This window comes from Patagioenas fasciata, chromosome 2 (genome assembly GCF_037038585.1).
Source record: "Patagioenas fasciata isolate bPatFas1 chromosome 2, bPatFas1.hap1, whole genome shotgun sequence".
Lineage (NCBI taxonomy): Eukaryota > Metazoa > Chordata > Aves > Columbiformes > Columbidae > Patagioenas > Patagioenas fasciata.
In genome coordinates, this window is record NC_092521.1 from 71,111,760 (window position 1) to 71,133,583 (window position 21,824).

The 21,824-nt window shown below is 39.9% G+C and overlaps 2 protein-coding genes and 1 long non-coding RNA gene across 3 annotated transcripts in view; 1 reads left to right on the forward strand and 2 right to left on the reverse strand.

The window, feature by feature from the left end:
* Positions 1-3,318: 3,318 nt before the first annotated feature.
* Positions 3,319-7,949, reverse strand: LOC139827190 (uncharacterized). The gene is made up of 3 exons (XR_011737496.1): positions 7,788-7,949; positions 4,894-5,032; positions 3,319-3,611 (listed from the first exon to the last, which is right to left on the reverse strand). It is a non-coding gene; the product is annotated as an uncharacterized lncRNA (long non-coding RNA).
* On the forward strand, positions 7,727-14,520 carry C2H18orf21 (chromosome 2 C18orf21 homolog). Its single transcript, XM_065832963.2, has 5 exons — positions 7,727-7,908; positions 8,169-8,191; positions 9,012-9,211; positions 12,283-12,491; positions 12,902-14,520. The coding sequence occupies exons 1-5, from the start codon at positions 7,742-7,744 to the stop codon at positions 13,053-13,055; spliced, it is 753 nt and encodes a 250-aa protein (XP_065689035.1). The 5' UTR covers positions 7,727-7,741; the 3' UTR covers positions 13,056-14,520.
* Positions 14,521-16,081: 1,561 nt separating this feature from the next.
* Positions 16,082-21,824, reverse strand: part of RPRD1A (regulation of nuclear pre-mRNA domain containing 1A) — a 48,452-nt gene continuing 42,709 nt past the window's right edge. The window contains exon 7 of the mRNA XM_065830123.2: positions 16,082-20,734. Coding sequence (XP_065686195.1) covers positions 20,585-20,734 — 150 coding nt within the window. The 3' untranslated portion in view covers positions 16,082-20,584. The remainder of the gene's footprint in view (positions 20,735-21,824) is intronic.

The window sequence follows — 21,824 nt, forward strand, 5'->3', positions numbered from 1 at the left end:
TCAACAGCAGAATGAAAAACCTAATGTGTTAATTCATATTATTAGAGAAGAAAGTACATGGCAATGTTAGCTATGCTGAGGATTTTCAAAAGCTGTATTTATTTTGGGTTTCCTTTCAAAAATTATATTTTAATGAATATGCAGCATGCTGGGTCTGTGGCACTGGTAGTGTGCCCACCACTATGGTACCTGAGCACTCAAGCAAATGATTAACCAGCAGAGCAAACGAAACAGAAGCAGAGAGCCAACAGGCACTGTGACAAGCTCTTCACAGACCTGCCAGTACATCTCTATCTGGACCTTTATTCCTTCAGGCTTTCCACTGTCCTGTCTTTCACCCATGCTCTCGTGATAACCAGATCTCTTTTTCTAAACAGTGCTAAGGGATGCAGAGATCCCAGACTGGCTTAGAAGGAAGGGTGTGATTAATAAAGAAATCTAAAACACATATTTTCATCAGTAAAACTTCACTTAAGGAAATAAATAATTTTCATTTGCACAAACAAAGATGAATTATGAACTGACAAAATTTGTTATGCCTGCCATGCCATCAGCCTGGTCACTTTAAAATTACTTTTCTAAAGAGGGAAAACAAGCCTTTTCCACATTGAGGGCCAAAACCACCTTTCAAGAGACTGGTGCAGACCATACATGAACACCACTGTTAGCATTATCTAATAATAATGAAAACAATACATAAAAACATATGGCTGTGAGCCTTCTGGGAAAAGTCTGGAGACTGCATCAGCCCCTCCCCACACTTCAACTAAGTAGCAAGTCAACGACAACTCTGATGATGTTTGTTTAACATACGTGCATATAACTACCTCCAGCTTTTTCTGACTTGGGTTGCTTAAGCAGAGACCTCTGGGGTTTTAGAAGAAAATATTCCATTGAATCATCTACCCCTTGCTGTTTTGTTTTCTGTATAAAATCTCTGAGGAGCACAGGAAAACAGAGGGCTTTGCATGCAGACCAACTTTAGGCAGCCTAGCTCCTTTCTGTACTGGGAAATGATGCAGCTATAGTATAAAAACCTCACTGAAGAAGTTTCCTGTTTTGCATCACTAGTCCGGACAGTAACACTGCAGTCTAATTAAATTACTGTCACGAGGAGCTTTTTCCTCTTTACTGTAGCTGCTTCTGATTTACAAAGTAGTTACATCCTCTCCATTCCAGTTTTTCCTTTAAAAGAGGAATTAGTTTTGGGGGCAAGCCACATTAGTAGCAGTGAAGACTCAGGTGCTCTCTTCCCAATGTAGATAAAATATGCTGTGCTAACACTGTGCCTCAGCAGGAGGTTTGAAACAGATAAGGAGCACCAGACCACCCACCCATATTCAGCTGTGAAATTCTGGTTTAACATTCACACCAAGCCTCAGTCTGTTACCTCTCTTGTGTCTAAATTATATCCATCACTGTCATCTCTAAACATTTAGATCTCCCATGGACTTTATCAGTCTTTATAATCGAAGCTTATGGAATATGTGTTTGTTTAGCACTTGTATGGCTTTGAAGATCCCAGTCTCAGCAAGAGTGATGAATTAAAGATGTCAGCTGGGCAAACAGTTTAATTTTTAATGAATTTAGCCAAAATTGATTACTGAAAAACTGATATGAATCTTTCAAATGCATATTATTTCACACACTTTTGCAGTAAATATTCCACCCCTTTTTGCCACCAGACTCACCAAGCATAAAACTGGAAGAATCAACAATGATGGAAGCTTCTCAGACATTAGACCAACTTTGGATACTATAAACAGAGGCGTGAGAAGCCACTTTTTGATTGCAGCAGGGAATACAGCCCTAAAATGGTTTAGCCCTCAGCTGACTGAATTTTTCTGTAATAGCAATTCTGTTAAGCAGCCTAAACATGATGGCTGAAGCAGTTATGACAAAACTCAGAAGCCAACAAATGCAAAGAACAATTACACAGTTATTTATCGGAAGCACCTGTTTTTTAGTCTCTCTGGTTCAAGTGAATTTAAATAATAACTGGGGGGATGAAAAAAATAATCTTAATATAGTATATTTTTCTTTTCCTCTCACAGCTAATTTGGAGACAGGAAGAATATAAAATAACAGCATGAGTGTTGAAAATTACAGGGGGAGTTTGCAAATCCCTAGAGGTCATCTAGTACAACCTCATGCTCAAACCAGTGCCACCTTAGAACAACAGGTTGTTCAGAATTAAAAGGAAAAGAAAATACAGCAAAAAGAAAAATGACGACTTGCCCATCCCCCCTCTGTACCAGGAGAAAAAAAAAAGGCAAGAAATGTTCTTCTGAAACATATAGCTCTTCTGTCTTGCTCATAAGTAAATATGACCAATATGGAAAATACCTACATCTGCCTCCTTTGGTTGACCTAGTTCCCTTTCTGTCTTGATGCAGGTAAAGTTTAGCACAGCATGTGGCAAACTCCAACTCAGCCGCCAGCACTGCTCTGCCACACTCCAGGTGGGAAAAGGCTAGGAATGCTGCACGTTCAGCTCCAGCGACAGAGAAAATGCTCCATATTATTCATTAGCAGTCCCCTCCGAGTTAATTAAGGAACAGAGCCTAAGGCTGCTGAAGAGGGTTCCACCCCATCTTTGGGCTGGGAAAGCAAGGCCTCTAGGGCGGGGGCTGGACTTTACAGCAAAGAAGAACAGGGTGGGGGAAACTTGCGAGATATGAGTGAAACCCAGATGACTCATCAGAAAGTAAAATGTTCCTATTTTGGCAAGAGGCTCAAATAGCAGTCCTGGGTTGTGCTGCAGCACAGCAATAAATGACCCCGAGCACTTGGGACAAACTCTTTGCACAATGATATTCCTAACAGTAGTGGCTATTTCACATCTCATTAAGCAAAGAGGTTTACATGACAATTAGCACATTAACTAGCAGTGTCTTGCACAAGTGGAACTTCAACTTGAGATTTCAACATTTTTAGCCAACCGTTTTGTGAGGTAAAATGAAGGAATAGTTTCTTAGGACTCAAGGTGACAAGGACTCATATCCAGAACAGGCATAGGAGTATATTTGTCTGTGTACTGAGGGACACTGCAACCAGACAGTGCCCTTTCCCATAACTTCTATGCAAAGGGGGCCTTCCTGTACATCTGCAGCCTGCTATTCAAAGCCTAGCCCTTAGCGTGGGCAAGATGCCAGGCTGGCCACTTCATAAACTGACCATAAAAAAGCCCAAGGTATCACAAAGTCACACAGAGGCAAGGCAAAGCCTGGACTTCAACAAACAGTAACTCCCATTTCTCAGCCCCAGCTGCTGACCTGTATGGCTCCCCGCTACATAAATCCCTTTCATTATATCCATAGAGATATGACCCGTGAGAAAACACTTCGGCAAACACCAACAGGCAATCATGCTAATTTCACTGAAAATAGGTATCAGCTATAAGAGAATGTTTATTGCCCTAGAGCTTCACATTTTAGATGAGGAACTAATCATTTCTACCAGAGACCGCTTTAAAGAAGAGTTGGTACACAAGTAAGGATTTCCTTCAACTGCAGGTATGTTTCTCTCCGAGGTTTTTGTTCAATACCATCTTTAATTTCTATTATCTTCTGAAATAAGGGATTTGCAGGTATGCCAGAAAATACAGAGCACTGGAAATGAAATAAAAGGAAGAAAAATTGGAGACTGGAACTGGAACTTGTAGCCTTCAAGATCAAAGGGATTCTGACATTCATTGAGTCTCTCCTCTGTCAGTTGGGTGTTGCCAACCCCATGGAAAATTGTGACATACTTTATGTGTGTTATCTTTCACTTCTCTCATGTACCTACTTCAAGGAAGTTGTGTTCTAAACAATGTATAAACAAACACTTATCATATTAATCTTTTACATATTTTGGCACTCAAAGCACAGATAAATCACTGTGCTGTAGCCTTCCCTATCATACTACTTACAAAATAAAACCAGGCTCAGGAGGAACGCTAGATAACTTTTCCTTTAATTAGCTTTTCAAAGCTGATGGTATTTTCTGGAATATGATTTATTATTTTTATTTATCAGCCTGCCTTGTTTTGGATAGGTACTGTCTGACTGACCTCTAGATACCCTTGCACTTGCTCTGTGATATCCCTAGAATGTCAATGCTTCAATTCTTCATCTTGCATTTCCCAAGTGTTTCTTATTGGTCACTTCTGGTATCAGTGGCAGCTGAAGTGGAAGTTTATCCTCTGATAATCTGTACTGCTTTAATGGTTCCCAGCATCCTGAGGATATTTTCCAAGTGTTATGGTGACACCAGCCGAGATGTTGGCAACAGAAAAGTGTTTCATATGCTTCTTTCCTAACTTAGTCTCTTGGGTTTTTTTCTGCTTTCCCAACTGTCTGTCAGACCCCTGATTTCTGTGGCTTAACTATTTTTGTTATTGCCATAGTCTTTAGTATTATTTCTCAATATCTATCTGATAATAAAGACTGAAGAATCTGACGGCATCTCCACCATACATGCAAAATCTCTTAATAAATTTCTCCAAACCTCCAAGCCCCATTTGTCCAAATGCTTAGCAAAAATTCTCTCTAAAAGGAAAAATAATGGTGACATTTTCTCCATCTATTTATCTGTAAACTAGAGTCTAGGAACTATAGCATATAAACCTTGTAAAATTATGATCATGTTTCAAACACTTCTAATATAAAAGATTACACATAAAACAAGTCACCAGTTTTAGCATGTCTCCAAAATAATGTATGCTTAGAAATGCTTATCCTTGTAGCATGACTATCTTTTTCTTTTCCAACATAAAATTAGTCGTGCACCAGCATGCCTGAAAAAGCAAAATTCTCATCTAATTTCAATCACTCAGTTTGCTCATGACTTTTATACAGCTGACTGAATACCTATTATCTCACCTGAAAGAGAAGCTGTGAGTTTGCTCACCTCAGTCACCTGCAGATTCTTTGAAATGCCTCCTCTTCTGTTCCTTCTAAAGAGTGCTTTTCCGCATCTCCCAGTCCATTCCCGAGTCCACTGAACATGCAGTCATCAATAAGTTCTGGCTAAGTTACCCTCGGTAACTCTGAGGAAAAAAGGAGAGACTCGCAGATGCTGCAGAAGGTCGTCTTTGCTCTCTTTTAAAATTTTGTTTTATTGGTGGTCTGTCACAGTCAGGTCTCGAGTAGTAAACTGAACAACCTATCCTCCCGGCTCTTCTTTTCTTCTTTTTCTTTTCCGTAAACACATAATCAGTGCTTCAAATCCTTTAGGTATCACAAACTGTATTTCTCTATTGCCCTCTACTGACTGCTAGCTACCATCGCCTTCCCGGGGAATCGGCAAGCAACAGATACAGAGTCTGCTTTCCTCTACCGACCTCCCTCAAATCAATAATGATACACGATGACCAAAGTCAACACTAATCATTCTATTTTTTCCTTTGCTACAAAACACCAGGCAAGATTTACAGCTTGTTAGTGAGTCGTGGTAGCTAAAAAACACTAAACAACAAAAGCAGGAAGCAGTCAGTAACATGGGTCTGCTAATGTGGGGTGTTTTTTTTGTGAACAAAAGCCAGGAAAAAGTAGAGACAAATCCATTCTGCCTTGAAATGCATACACGGCAGTGATGCCATAAATACTGCATGCGGGAGCTGAGGGTTATCTGATTTTAAGGGTCTTGTTCTGTCAGCACTGGATGCATGGAAATACTGGCTTTTGATGGTAGTCCTGCAGAAAGGGGCTATTTGAAAGCCATGGAGGCCATGGTTTCTTGGTCATTTTTCCTTCATTTCTAGAGTTTTATTTGTTTAGTACATTCAGCACCACACCTAATGTGAGTAATACAGAGATACGTAGTGGGACACGACATATGATATACTGTATGTGAATGGCACCAGGAGGTGCTGTTTGCGCTGCTTTTCAGACAATGATGATCTATAATGCAAAGAGAAATTAGCGAACTAACATAAAAAAAAAAAAGGGAATGGCCCATCCTAGTTTTAGGAGCAGAAAAAAAAATTATATACATGCATATATATATATATGTAATCATTTCAGACAGACCGGAAAAGACCAATGGGAAAAAAAAAAAAAAACAGGGATAAGAAAAATATAAGAGTAGGGTGGGAGAAAGAGAACGAAATAAAAATGCATCTTTTTGTTTTAGCCACTGCTTCATTAGTACAGTACAGTGCTTGTTAACCAAGTCACTCAGACACTTGTTATCACCAAAAAAAAAAAAAAAGATATCCTGATGTGCTCTGGCCCACTTGCATCACTCCAGGGACAGGGAGGCGTCAGGTCCCAGCACCCAGACAACAGAAAAAATTCCCAGTACATTTCCCTTTTGCTAGGCAGAAGCTGGCAGAGAACATGGCACTATCTCCCCTCACCATTCCTCCTCTGCAACTGAGTCTTGTAGGAAGCAAACAGACTCGCATGGTTAAAAATCATAAAAACAGCCCCACCTCCCAAGAAAGTGTTCAAATTATTTTTGCTTACTTGTGTTCAAATATTACATTCGTTCTTTTCCACTGCTATTAATAAATAGGAAATTTCATTTGCCAAAAGTCTGTTGACAGATGAACACTGGTTGTGTTTTAAATGTGACATCCCTGCTCTTCCACTCAAGGAAGGTTCAGTTCACACAAAAACCATCATCAACAAAGCCAGCAACCTGGCAACAAAAAATGTGATATTGAAAGGTCCATTGAAAAATGCTTTTTTAATTAAAAAATAAAGTCAGCAGAGGTTCTAATTGTAGCTATTATGAGCGTTTCATTAATAAGCCTGGATTTATTGACTGCACTGTAAAGCTCTCCTATTAAAGGAAGCATGGAAATTCAGTTCTTCCCATGCTTTTCTACTTCTAAAGCCCTGGGCTACTCCATGTTAGAAAATAAGAAATAATTATATTTATTCAAATTCCTTGATAGAATATTGAAGCCTGCTCAGCTGAATACCTCTTCTAAATGAACATTACCAATAGATCAAAGAAGAAGAGCGTCTAGCAAATGAATGGGGCCAAGGGAATTAATAAAACATATATCAAGCATTGAAAAGCTGAGGGTTTTTTTCTTTTTAATAGGAACACATTTGCAGAGTGATAAAGCAAAGCATGTAGTTGCCAAAAATCATAAAAAGCCATCTAAACAGAGTGGGAGATGGCTCATGTTCTGCACTTTTGAACATCAAGAGGCCTTCTGGAGCTGCTGGTTGAAATTTTCCACGTGACAACTCTTGACAGAGAGCATTTTATTTTTCCTTTCCCTGAGGTAAAAGTTTTCTTACCCCCACAAAAAAACAAACAAAAAAAACCAACCCCTTTTCACACCGCGGAAGTCACAAGCGGTGTCCAAATACGGGATCTCGCTCTCGGCCGCTCCTTAACACACCGCACGGCGACGGGAGGGGGGCGGCCGCCCACCCCCACGGCGTCCCCGTCCCCTCAGCCCACGCTCGCCAAACCGGCGCGGTCCCGCCACCCGCGCGCCGCTGCCAACGGCTCTGCGCGGCCGTTAGTGCCGCCCCAACGGCCGTCGGCGGCGCGATCCCCAGTGGCGTCCCGGGCACGAGACCTTGTCCCGCGCAGCGCACCCCGCGGCCGGGGGCGAAGCAAGGGCTGCTCCGCCGCCTGCCTCCCCGCTCGCCCCGCCGCAACGGCAGTGCCTCCTTGCCTCCTCGCCTCCACCATCAGCCCGGGGTGCGCAGAGCCGAAGGGAGCGCTGCGGGCCCGCCCCAGCCCGGAACTATAGCGCTGCAGCCGGTAGTGCGCGTCGGGACTCAGCGAAATGCTGCACATGTCCCCCGTCCCCTCCCTGCTCCCGGCCGCCGGACCTGGCTGGCGGCGGCTTCCGGCGGGGCGGGCGTTCAGCGCCATGGGGCGGCAGCGGAGGTTCTTGGAGGCGGCAGCAGAGGGGCTGGTGGGCACCTGCCCCGGCCAGGCGCGGTTCTTGCTGTAAGCGCCCCGGGGAGGGGCGCGGGTGGCGGGAGGCCGGCCAGAGGGGGTGGAGGGAGGGAGGGAGGGAGGGAGGGAGGGAAGGAGGGGGGGGGGGGGGGGAGGAAGGAAAGAGGGAAGAAGGAGGGAGGGAGCGAGCTGGCTGGCTGGCTGCTGACGCGCGTGGGAAGCGCAGCCCCGCCCCGTGTCCTCGCGCCTGCCGCGGCGCGCCGCCGTGTGGCCGATGCCGTGACGTGACGTTGTGCTTTTGTCCCGCGCAGGTGGACGCTCCGCAACCGCCGAGGTGAGTTTTGGGGCCCGAGCGGTGAGGCCGGGGCCGCTGCCCCTGCCCGGGTGGTAGGGGGAGGCTGCGGAGGAGGAGGCGGCTCCCGCTGTCCCCGCCGTGCCACCGGGGGAGCCGGGGCCGCCTGAGCCCGGCGCAGCCCAGCAGGGGCTTCTGCAGTGGGGGAGCAGCGCACAGGGTTTGCGTGGGCAGATGAGGGGCAGAAGCGTGGCCCTGATGATGGGGACCAGGCTTTCCCTTGCTCTCCATATTCCCCTTCTCCCTACGCTGCCCCCACAAAAGCTGTGCCCGGGCGTGCTGCGGGGCTGCTGGCAGAAATGACAGACTTGCTGGACAGCAGGGTCCAGGTGTTTCCTCAGGGGTTTAGTGAGAGATGCTGGAGTCTGGCTCTGGCAGTAGGAAGTAATAAGGCAGATACAGGAGCACGGTGCTTGTTATTAGGTCTAAAGTTTATCTCCGAACATTTCTTTATCCCATGCTGAGGTGCTGTCATCTTGTGCTTAAAATGGGCAAAGAGCTTTACAAGCCTTTAGTGTCACTAATCTGGCCTGAACAGAGCTCTTCCAGACTTGTGAGCTAACATCGTTAAAAGATTTTTGGGAAGGAATTGTGTTTTTCTGGCAAAATTTGCAACTATGCGTAAACTTACCATGAATTGTGCTCAGCTGGTGTTCAGCTTCCTCTTGTGTTCTAGTTGTGTCTGAAACATAAAATCATCTACCTAGATAATATTAAAATAGAAATATGCCATTTTAATATTTACCTATAAAACATAATTATTTCATTTAAGTTTTACTTTTTTACCTTTATTAATCTGTAGATAATGAACATGGATTAGAAAGGATATGTCCTTACTGCTTCCAGTTCCTGGTTCCTGATAGCTACCGGGTGCGTCTCAAACCAAAGATGAAAGTGACTCCACAGATAGAGAAAGTTCTTAAACGAGAGGCGAAGAACCATAAACTTAATATGAAACAGACAAAGCTTTTGAAAAAATTCAGGGAGTCAAGAAGTGTTCTGGTAAGGATATTTACTTGGAACTGCCAAATACCTGATATTTCCCTGAAACCTTTCAGTGGCATAAAAAAGAAGATATGGAAGTCTTTCTCTTAGAAGTGGAGCTCACACCTAACACATTCCTTTATTTTCATGAGCATAAAACTTCTCCTTTCTTTTGGATTAACTTGCATTCACAATCAAAATTTTAAAAATCTATCCACAATGGCAAGATCATGAGCACAATGACAAGAACTGTAACCTCCTTTCTCCAATAAAACCCAGCCCCATATGTCAGAGAAGCTACATAAACAGCTCTGCCCTCCCTGTGGTGTCTTCAGCAGCAGTCGGGGCGGATTCTGCAGATGTCTAAGATCTTGCTTAAAATTAAGTAATATCTTTCTGCCAGGAAGCTCTGGCATTTCAACTGCCAGCTACTGTATCATTTGTATAGCTTTGCAAAAATGGCGGGAGTGGAAGATTTTTGCCTTTTTTCCTATGAATGTGGTAGAACCTAGGAGTAGGCAACTCTGCTAGATGCAGAGCCTTAATACTGCCATGTAGATCCTGAAATCCATTAGAATCCTTAGAAATCCATTGCTAAGAATACCCAAAAAGGTACTTCAGAAGAAAAACATGCCATTGACTGAAGTAAGGCTGGTTTTGCCAGTATGTTTAGCTTTCCACTTACTACTTTTGTTTGAGCTGTGAAGGGCTTGAGGGACTGATACATCGTCAGTTTTTTTCACTTTTATCAGTTGTCTAAAAATATTATTTTAGCTTATAAGCTTCATTTATCTCAGCAGACCATCATGACTACATCAGATTATTGTTAACTTCTGTACAAACTGAGTTTTTTACATTTGTCTGAATATTACCCTTTATAAGAAGCCTTTCACAACTAAACCATATAGGTAATTTAAACAAGTTGATGTTGCTTTTGGGGCTTCAGTTATTTTTCTTAAAATTATTCAAGAATATAAGATTTAGTCACTATTTTTATAGTAATTACTATTATTTGGAGAATCATAATATGCATTTAATCTAGGGTTGCCAAGCCATACACTGCTATTAAAACAAGCTATGTGAATGGATGTTTTAATAAATGAAATGGCACCCTATTTTGCCCAGCAGTTGCCAGCACAGTTGGCCTTTTCTCACATGAGAGTTTGCTGGTTTTGAGAGTAAAATTTGTGAAGCGAACTATTATTAAAGAGTCAGTAACACAAAATTAAACTGAAGAAATATCACAGAGGTTCTCAACTGTCTAGGAAAATAAAATAAGGGACTTCAGAAAGGCACCTTTGCTATTACTCTCTAAAGCTGGAATCTTTGCTTTTTTTTCTTTTGTGGGATCACAAACTTTTAGTGTACAGTAAGTACTGTCTCTTTAGACAACTGATGAACAGTGTCCTACTGATTTGTGATCAGTTCTTACATTTATTCTGTAGCTGGAGAGGTTTGTAGGACACACTATACATTCATATGAGTAGTTTAAAATTCAGTTTTAAATAGGTCCAGTTTAAACTTTGGGTAACATTCTAATCTTGGGATGTAATTACAGTTTGCTGCACTTGTGTTCTGCTCAGTTTTGTTTGCATTTGTACTGTGGATTATGATTCAAATATTTCTCATCTTAAGTATTTAAAATATTGTCAACAACTGGTAGCTTTCAAAATTAGCAATGCAGATACCTATAATCTAATATCTGATACTTACAAAAATGAAAATTTGAGTGTGGATAAAAGTGAAACCAAGCAAAAATGTGACAGGTTGTGCCTCTGATACCTTTCTTAGCAATTAGAACTTGATTTGAGAATGCTTCTGCCACAAAAAGGTATATAAGATAAGAACTATTTCAGGACTTCTGAAATTTTTTGAGTTAACTGTATATGCAATTCAGGGACTGGAAACTAGCTGTGCAGTGCTCCATTTACATTCTGTAGAGTGCTAAATGTGATGCTGTTTTTTTTTTTTTTTCCCATATTATTTCATTTAGAACAACTAAAAATACATCAACACCTGAGCTGTAAAAGTTAATGATCTTTCTCTTTTTCAGTTTGTTAGGCTGACAAAATAATGTCTAGAGACAGTCAAAACACTTACCTGAAAACATTTCATTTCAGCATTTCTAAATGTAATTCTTTCTAAGCAATCTGAATTTAGGTAAATTTACACAAAGAGTAATTCAGTATAGATGCTTTCAAAACTGCTTAGACATTTTTGTGACATCCTTTTGTTTTCTTAACCAGAGACATCATGTAACTGTTTTTCAATCAGCGTAATTGTGTGCCTCAGAAAGTTGTCTGGCTGTATTACTCTCATGTCTCTTAATCAGAGTAGTTGGCCTGGCAGTCAGGGATATTGGGGATATCTGACAGTCTCTGTGACTGTCTGACATGATCTGTTCTGAGGTACCTCTGCAACATCCTGTGCTGCTGGAAGTTCCCTGCAGCCTAAAAGTAAACAGATAGAAGAGAAAGTGCCCATTGTTTAGAACCTCCTCTGTTTTGTAGTAAGTAGTTTTGCACTAATAGAAAGACTCTTTGTTCACTAAGAGTTGCTGTTATTAGTTATAGATTACTATTTTTGAAAGTTTGGTAATTTAAATATTTTCTCTCAAAACTCTCTGGAAAGCATGTAATATAACTTCATTTGGGGTAGAATATGCTAGTGAATTTAGATTGCTTTGTATGTCCTAATTTTTAGCAAAATACGAATACTCCTTATGTATACTCAAGATAGCATACATCTTGTTCAGGTGCCGTTTCATCTTTCTGTTTTGACAGAGTTGTTTTTCATATTTCACTGTGCAACATTGCATTCAGAGTTACGGGTTTCCTGAAATTGGTTGCTAGGGGACTGGAGTCATCTATAGATAAACCCATAGGATGTGTTTGGCATAAGAAGCCTGAATGAAATGTAAATGGTGGAAAGCATATGTTGCTTTTTAATATCTCTGTGTTTCCCTTAAACAAATATTTAACTTGTGTCATGGTATTTGGAGAATAGTTTGGATAATTCTTACAGTGGCTTTATAACATAGAGCTGAGAAGACTGAAGAATGCTTGATATTTCCTTTCTTCTCTCCACAGCTGGTTACTTGCAAGTTGTGCAACAAAACAACAAGACATGATGGTAAAAGCAGGGATTTTCTGTCTACCAAGACACACAGTTCTGGTACTCCAAGTATTAAATCCAGCCTGAGGACACCAGATTTAAAAATTCAGTCTGCAAACAAAGTGACACCTGTCGGCTGCAGTAGGTTGGGATCTAAGGGGAATAGTCCCTCATCACTTCCCAGGTACCTGTTTCTCTCCTGTTTGAAGAGGCAGCTTTGCTGAGCAGAGTGTTATGTCTTGTTGGGGAAGGGCATCGTGTACTGATTTCAGATCTGTCACTTAATGAACCTTAAATTGGTAACTAAGTATTTTTTCTTGAGTGGTCTGATTGAGGAGATCAGTTTTAAGCTACCAACTTTAAAAATCAAAGATTCTAACAGAAAGCGACTGTGTGCAAAGAGTGCACAATTACGTTTTTGTCCTTAATGTGAAATGTCTGGCTTAAAACTTACATCCTAACTACTAATTTCACGTGAAAATACACTACTTATATTCAAAATGTTTCACTCAGATTTTATATGTGCACTTTCATAATTACTTTGTTAATTTTGATTTTGTCACCTTTAAGACGTTTGAGTGTTTTGTTTTTCAGGACACATCTATCTGGACAGGCAGCAACCAGCTCTGCTTCCAAGACTCCCCGAAACTCCAAATTTCACTTTTCTAAGCTAAAACGGATGCTTAACCTAGAAGAAAAAGAGAAAAGCCAGAAAGCAGATTTGAAAACCTTCTTGACTTTACTTTAGTTATTCATTATTTCAAGGTAATAAAGATCACAGCAATAAGTATTCTTCCAGTTTTAGTAAATCAACAAAGTTTTTTTAAACTCAGGCTAGCAGCATATACCCTGTGGAAGCATAGACCGTATTTTTTAGAAGCAAGTTCTGCTTCTAAGAGGACAGTCTGCAAGAGGGAGAGGAGAAAGTAGCCAGTGCAGTATCCTTGAGAATCATGAACATGTTTTGCAGCCTCTGATTGGCCTAAGAGTTAAAAGTATCTGTCATTTGAGGAAGCTGACAATACTGGATCCATCAGTGGGTCCAGCAGGACCAACAGAGACGTTGGCAGACCTGAAAGCAATTTGAGGCTTGGGGAGTGGTGAAAACGTTTGTTGCAGTTTCCTCTGCCTCACTGTCCCACTATTTTTAAGATAATGCATCATCTTCCTTTTCTTAAGAATGTAGTCTGTGATTTGGACTGCAGACAATAACTGGTTCCAGGATACTGTAAAACTGCACTCTAATGCGGGGTGCTCCTGATACTGACTGACAGCTCTACACTACACTGCTGTCAGCACACAAATGCGTTATTGCTATGAGAGTGGCACAGTCATAAGGAATATGGGGTGCTTCCTTTCCAGTTGCTCTGGTGCTACCAAAATGGGTCACTTCTGTCTCATTCAGAAATGACTAAAGAGAGAACCTCCTTCTTAAATATCTTCCCATTTTATCAGGCGTCAGAGTTGCTTCCTTCATGGACTTCCATCTGGAAAACTAGGTTTGCACTGGACTGTCATCAGCTCGTTGCACCGAAGTGTTTTGATGTGAATAGACAATTGTCAAGGGTAAAGTGCTCTCCACTGTCAGATTTTGCATTTTGATCTTGGCACAGAGGTGAGAAAGGACAGTAGAAAGTCACCAATCAAGACTGAGTTTATAGCCTGCCCTGTATATAGTCTGCAGCGACTGTTCTGCAAAAAGTGCTTCAGATTTGCTCTCTCAAAAGAGAACCAGTTAAAAACATTTACATTATCTAGTTTAAAGGCCTGCATTTTCTTTTTTTTTTTTTTTTTTTAAATCATTTCCTTTGAGTGTCTGCAGACTCAATGGACACTGCTTAAGAATAGGATCAGCAAGCAAATTGGCGGACTTGAAAACAATCCAGGGCAGGGGAGAATAGTTTGTTGAAAATTCTGCTTACAGTCTCAAAGATTGGCATGTAACCTTTTTATATATCCTGTACACTTGCACAATAATTTTGAAAGGTTCGCTGCCATTTGTTTCTTGCCTGTGTGTAGGATCAAATTAACTGTCATTCTTTGATCAAAATAGAGACCTTGGAGTTATGCCTTTTCCACTGTAGAACTTGGAATTAATTCATCTGTTGTTGCTGTAGTTCTGATCCAGTTCAGTCTTTCTTGATGGAAAATATGCATTATAAAAATGTATTTGAAAAACAAGTTTTGCAATAAATTTTTATATTGAAAGTACACATATTATGTACTCTTTTGCTCTGCTTCATATGAGGGTTATGTGCAACCAGCATGGGCATCTGCTGTGTTTTAAGGTGCACCAACATGAGTGTACTAGATCAGATCAACAGAATGCTTTTGAAGCAGATCTCCTGAGTGTCCCTGTTAGGCAATACCGACTGGTCTCAGAGTACGTGTAGCATTCCTTTATGGACAAAAGTCTGTGCTCCGGGATACAGCCAAGGTGCTGCAAAGGCTAACTAAGGAGCAATCCATTTGCAGGATCAGCAAAGAGCTGGTCTGAAGTACACTTCTCCAAAAAGCGTGGTGTGGCTGCCAAGCACTTAGCTTCAGGTATTCAGCACTCGAGGTGCAATGTGCTATTTGTTAATGTAGACAGAGCCTTGTCATGCTCCAAACAACATCTTTTTCTTTGTAATTACCAGAGCTGGTCAGAAATGTCCAGACATGGTGTTACAAGTGATCACTACTGCGAGCTATTAGACTTTACCGTGGAATAAAAGCCATTCAGTATGTGCCATTCTTTGTTTTACAAGTGTATTTTAAAATGCTGAGCAGAAAGTGTTGGTGTGTTCTGTCATCTGAGGTGCTTTTGTGTTTTTCCTAAGCTGCTAATACAGTCTGTTGCTGGCCTTTCACAGAATTAATATATTGAAGAACATATATAGGGAGACATATGCACATATATACATATTTATATATAAGATATATATAGGTAGATACATACACATAATATGTGTATATATGTATACATACCTATACACATCTGATGCACTTTTCCCTTGAGAATATATTCCATTCCTGTACTTGAGGAAATGCCGAAGATTAAGATTAATTGTTGGCTGCAACAGGCTATTGCTGAGCCTGCTCACCAAACCTCTGCTGTGCAGCGCTGCTGTTTTGCGTTTGGAGAGCTGGAAGAAAAACTCTGTATACAGAGGAAATGGTCTCCCTGATTTCAGTGAGGCCAGAATTTCACTCAGGCTTTGTAAACTAAGACCAAGAAGGTTTTCTGTTAAGCATGCACCCCTGGGTACAGGTATTACAAAGTAAGAGTTCTTTCTCAGCTCACACAAATTCTACTTATGCAATGGTATCTATCTGTGTCATTTGTAGTAATAGCATTGTAACCATATATTGAAAACATTGCAAAGTATGTCTCTTAATCTAACCAGCTCAGCTAAAGTGTGTTTTGACACATCAGTTTGAGCCATTTTCCCGTTTTTGAGCATAGGGAACCTCAAGCTGGCATATTACAACTGGTTCCCTCACACGCGGCCCCACCTCTGAAGAAACACAAACTTTGGCCAAACTAGCTAATAAATATATGAACAGTATTTCTTTTAAAGAAATGTACAGTTCTGGAGATATGATGTCAGACTTTTCAATGCGCCGCTTCCTCACTGAAAATTGTCACACAAAATACAAATATAGGGAGTAATAAAATTCAGAATTAATATAGACCATTTTCTCAGCATCACTATGAGAGAGGGAGCAGGTTATATTTAAGCCATTTCACACACTGAGGTTGAGTAGGCAAGCAATACACCATTTCAAAGATGTTTTTACAACATTTTATTCTATTAAATATGAAAGCATACATACAGGTGTTATTCTGAGGACATAAATTACACAAGGATTACACATTCTGTCAGAAAAGCACAATAATGAAACATCTTTACATTTCAAACTTTTCTTGTTAGCTTTAACAAACGAGTCTATTTTTGTTGCAAACAAGTAACGAGTGCTATTGAACTTTTGTAAATTCCCACAAAAACATCATGCTTAGTAGGATAGTTTAAATATTGTAAAGATGAAATCAGAATTAGATTTCTAACTAACAAGATGGAAGAGATTTACTACTTAATCAAGATAAATGACACACTGAAATAGGAGCTGAGACAAAATTGGTCATTTGTTAAAAAAAATTCCACTTCAGACAATACATTTGAATTTGTTTTCTTGCAGGAATAGTCACTGTGATTATATGCATGAGTAATGAGCAGAACTGGCCCTAAATATTTATAAATGCAACCGTCAAATTTCAGATGTGCTGGTTTTCTAGTTCACTAACTTTTCCACTGACAAAACCCCGCACCCATGAATCTATTTGCTTACATTTCAAAAGGTTGAAATCCAGCTCTTCTGTAGAGGGCAAATCAAGCCTATGTCTGATTTCCATGGCTCCCATGGTCAAATGTGCAGGGGGCTTCTGCATCCTATGTATGTATTTTAGGTCATCACTGAAGTACTGGACTGAGTTATCACTGACTTAGTGAGAGCGGTGTTAAGTCTGTGGAAGTCTTAACACATTGTCTTTATAAACCTGAGGTAAACAGGAACATTATTATATCATAATGAAAGCTCTCATTTCAACATTCAGAAGCCTACTCAGATAAAATACATAATAAGCACATAGTCTGGGTTGTGTTGCTAGCGATTAACTGAGGTGTTTTAATATATTAATACAAAAATTAATGGAGTGAAATGGCCAAACTGATGTCACTGCAGGGTGAAGTTCAATTTTCAAAAGGAGTAATGGAACACAATTTCTAAGAATGGTAATTTTTGTAACTAAGGATTTCACATTTATTTTTAAAACCACTAAGCGGGGTAATATTCCTGATACCTTTCAAACCATTCTGCAAAAACACAGCTTGAGCCTGCAAACACTAGAATATACAAGCAGTCCCAGTGACCTCAATGGTAAGCATTCTCATATGGCAAAGAGCTGCAGGATTATCGCTGCTTTTTTCAGAGAATGCTCATTAAAAGTGCAATATAGTGAAGCAAATAATCTAATTATTATGCTTTTATTATTAGATGAAAAATGTTCAGATATTTTATAATTGTGCCTTTTGTAGGGTGGGCATTCCGGTTTGAGTAGAGTCACACCAGAGGAGCAGGGTACACCGACACATTTCCTTTCCCAGGGTCGCAACACCCCAAAGCAGTTTTATTGTATAATCCCACCTACAGCTAAAACATTGTGCTGCCCAGAGTTCCACACTGTTATTTCTGTGATGACAAAAGCTGACATTTGTTTTTCTTTTCATTTCCACTCAGGCATGTTCTCCCTTTTAGCTCCCAGGCATCCTCCCTTCCCCCAGCCACCCTCCTTTCTTCCTGAGATGTCAGAAGTCCCTATGATAAGCTTTGGAACCTGAGAATTTGGAGGTATTTTTGACACTAAGGGGCTGCATTTGTATTGTACCATGTTATCTCCTGCTATATTATTACAGTCACAATATAAATCTTCTATTTAGTTGATAACTGATGCCTTTCCCATATAAATAAAAAACAATGTACCATTCAGCCACTAATATATGACACTTGCTCTAAGAGTGATCTTTACCTTCCACAAGTCCTCCTTTCCTAGCAAATGTTGGGAGATCATTTCCAAAAACCAACCTATGAAATATTCCTTGAAGTAAACAATTTCACAATAAAGAAAAATATATCCAGAAAATAGCACTCTCTCAAAATTAAAACTTATATACATCAAGAAGTTGAGATTTTTCCTCATTCTTTTATCAGGTCTACATTTTCTGTAGATACGCAAAATTTTCACTAAAAGTTATGAATACGAAAAAGAAATCTAGTGAAGTGTCTTTTTAATACTCTTGAGAGATGAAGGAAATTCAGCATTCGGCTTTATTATTATAATTTTTTTTAATTAACGTAGAAAAAGACAGCTTAAGCTTAATTCCCTATGGTTTTGAGTATCCGAGACTCAGATCCTATACAAGCCACACCACTGCACTTAAAATCACCTCTGGGTACAAATTAAGTTTTCCATAGATGGGATTCAATCATGACTTCACTGTTTATCCTTCTTGTTTTAATATTTGTTTTATAATTCTTAATAGATTAAGATTTTTGTTATTTATCAGAAATTTGGTGCTATTCTTGAGCAAGACTGAACATAAACTGCCATTGTAATGCACACACATGCATATATAAATTTATGAGGTTAATTTAACATACTAGAACATAAATATTTAAAATATGAAAACTGTACCTGAACATTTCTTTTCTTATCAAGAATCTATGCTGAAAAGATGCCAGTAAGTGGTTTTTAATTTTACATATTAGACTTAAAGAAACATTCCTCTGGGTCCACTATAGTTAGCTCTTTTCCTATGGAGTGGAAAATTGCCACTCAAAACTTACAAATCTTTGGACAGTTAGTGAGCTCTCATGAACTATTTTCAGGATTCCTCTCTGTCAGGCCAAATTTTTGATGAAATTAACATTCTACATTGCATACTATGGAATGCTATGTCAACACCTTGTATTTTTATCATCTTGTAAGGGTTTTTCCTGCTTATCTGAGGTCTAATTCATGGCAACTTCCATGAGAAAAGATAATTGGACTGAGGTGCTTATGTCCAAGTGTATCTAAAGATCATTCTCCATTCACATCCAGCAAGTATTCTAGCAATTAACCTTGCAGAAGTCAATAGCAAGTGACAGATCACCATCTTCAACAATTTCACTCAAGGACTATTTTGAATCATTGTGGTTTTTGAAAAGGAAGAATAGATTGGTTTTGGTTTTATTTTTACTTTTTTTTAAAATTGCTTTCACGTGAGAAGGGTGTTAAACTTGTAAACTATGAACTTAACTGATGCAAAACAATGCCTGGCAAATGCAAACCCATGAACAAAATGCTACTATTAGATACTCTGATGATATATATCCAACTGAAAACACTTGCAGCTTAGGTTTTTAAGGTCATCTAAATGCCAAAGGTACAGGCAGGCATTTTGTAAATCACTTCTCAACAATTACGTGCCTAATTCCGATGGACTGAAAAGCCTAAACTTTCTGGCAATCTGCTAGATGCCTGTCTGTATCTTTAAGTGAACTTAAAAGCCGGTACATAGTATAGTAACAAGGACTTTTCACAAATTCAGCCACCTGTAGGCAAATACCACAACTGTGCCACGCAAAGGACTTCCTGAAAAACAGACACTCGGCAATAATTTTCCCCAGTTTAACTTACACACGGGCCTGAGCTGTCTCCTCCTGTTCTGTGAGAAAAGACAATCAAGATCTAGAAATGTTTGCTGGAGCGGGTGGAGGTGTGGGGCTGCATGTCCTGCTGGCCTCCAGGGTTTTTCAGTGGAACAGGATGTACAGCACGGCTGTATCATCACGCTGCTGCATGGATGGATGCTACACAGCATCGTCAAATTTTAATAATGGACATTTAACAGTTGGGGCAGTTTAGAGAATGACCTTTCAATTTAATTAAAGCTGTAAAATGGCTCCACATTTCTCAGATTAACCTTTTTAGATGGTGACGGATGTTCCAGAAAGGGATTAGACTACAAATGAATGGTCCCTCAATTTAGAAACTAAGCAGCTGTAAAAAGAAAGACACAATTTTGAAACAATTAAACTGGTTGACTGCATAGTTTCTTATGCTGCCTTTTAAATGAAACTAAAGTGTTGAAATATTTTGAGTCATTTAAAGATCTGCTCAGTGTAACATGATTTATGTTTTCCAATACAAAATTGGTTAGTAACATTTACTTCAAAAAAAACCCCACCTGATTTGGCTTGGGAGTTGGTAATTTAAATGTAATGGACTGTAAGATCACTTTTAACCTTGCATTAAATTGCATCAACCTTCTTGCAAACATAAGCCTGTGATTTCCACATTTCACTCCCTCAGTAGCAACTGAAATGTCTCTAGCTGGAAGTATGTGTTGGTTATATGTTGTTTTACATTAAATATAGGGTACATAAGAAAAATCTTAGCTTTTTTTTTTTTTTTTACAGGGCACCCAACTAAAATCTGTACAAAAGATAAGATAATTACCCATACTTCAATGTAATAGACACAGATGCCACTTTTATAAATGTACCCTTATGTTCACTCGCCAATAAAATAGTAAACAAATCAACTTTTTAAACCATTTTTTATAAATTATTAGAGTATTTTTACTGTCACTCTCCAACCATATACAAAAATAATACTACAAGAGTACCAATCAGTCTGACCTACCCCTCATTTCACAGAAAAGTAGAGGTTATAGAAGGATGTTCTTGTAATCAGTCATCGCTGTAGATGTCTCCTGCAAATGGCAGGTGTACATGGCTGCCTGTGACATTGGGAAGTCGAGAGAGATCTGGCAGGTTCTGGATGCGGGACCTGAGTTCTTTCCGTACTTGGGACACTCTGGCAAGCTTGCGTTTGTACTCCTGTAACGCAGAAGGATTCAACATGAGACTCTTTTGCTTCTACCATCCCTGCTATTTACTGCACTTGACATTTTCTAAAGAAGCATTCCTTCTGTGAGTTAGATGACTAAACATCCTTTAGTAGGTGAGAAGCCAGAGAGCTGGGTATTCTGGAGGCAGAGGCATCAGCTCCAGCATTTTCCCAGCATCTAGAAGGACAGCCATGGGATTATTTTGCTTTGAATTATAAGTACATAAACGCTAACAAGTAAGACAATCCCACCTAACACAACTACACACGCTGCTCCATGCAACTGGTAGAACTGGGTTATTATTAGAAATCAAATTAAGGGTAATCAATACACAGAGTATGGGAGGATAAACTTACTGATGTCAAAGAAGTTACTTTCAGCTCATACTAATGAAGAATAAACCACAACCAAATACCACCTACCAGGCCCATTGATTAGCCCCACCAAGCTGGCAAATCATAACTATTTTGTATTAACTTTTATAATAAAAAACAGATTACATCAGTACACTTATGGATCTAACCCTGAGTTTTCAGAAAATTTCTGAATTGAGAACTTAAGATTTCACACTGTGTTGGAATACAAGTCAAACCACTCATAATTTACATATTTAATGATTATGAGGCACTTTTCACATGACACAACATTATACAAGATAAAGTTCTTAGCGGTGTAAACCAGTGCACTAGAATATAGTTAGTGCTTACCTATTAAGAATACAAGACATAATGGAGAAGAATACCAGCTTGCACGAAATCACAGAATCACAGAATCGACTGGGTTGGAAAAGACCTCAGAGATCATCAAGTCCAACCCTTGGTCCAACTCCAGTCCATTTACTAGATCATGGCACTAAGTGCCATGTCCAATCTCAGTTTAAAAACCTCCAGAGACGGTGAGTCCACCACCTCCCTGGGCAGGCCATTCCAATGCCTGATCACTCTGTAAAGAATTTCTTTCTAATATCCACCCTAAATTTCCTCTGGCAGAGTTTAAGCCCATGCCCCCTTGTCCTGTTGCTAACTGCCTGGGAGAAGACACCAATCCCCACCTGGCTATAACTTCCCTTCAGGTAGTTA

What these genes read in the sequence shown, in the direction of transcription:
- C2H18orf21 (XM_065832963.2), top strand. Translation starts at nt 7,742, where the DNA reads ATGCTGCACATGTCCCCCGTCCCCTCCCTGCTCCCGGCCGCCGGACCT. An exon ending in GGCCAGGCGCGGTTCTTGCT is followed by an intron (nt 7,909 to 8,168) that starts GTAAGCGCCCCG and finishes TGTCCCGCGCAG; the next exon opens with GTGGACGCTCCGCAACCGCC. An exon ending in GACGCTCCGCAACCGCCGAG is followed by an intron (nt 8,192 to 9,011) that starts GTGAGTTTTGGG and finishes ATTAATCTGTAG; the next exon opens with ATAATGAACATGGATTAGAA.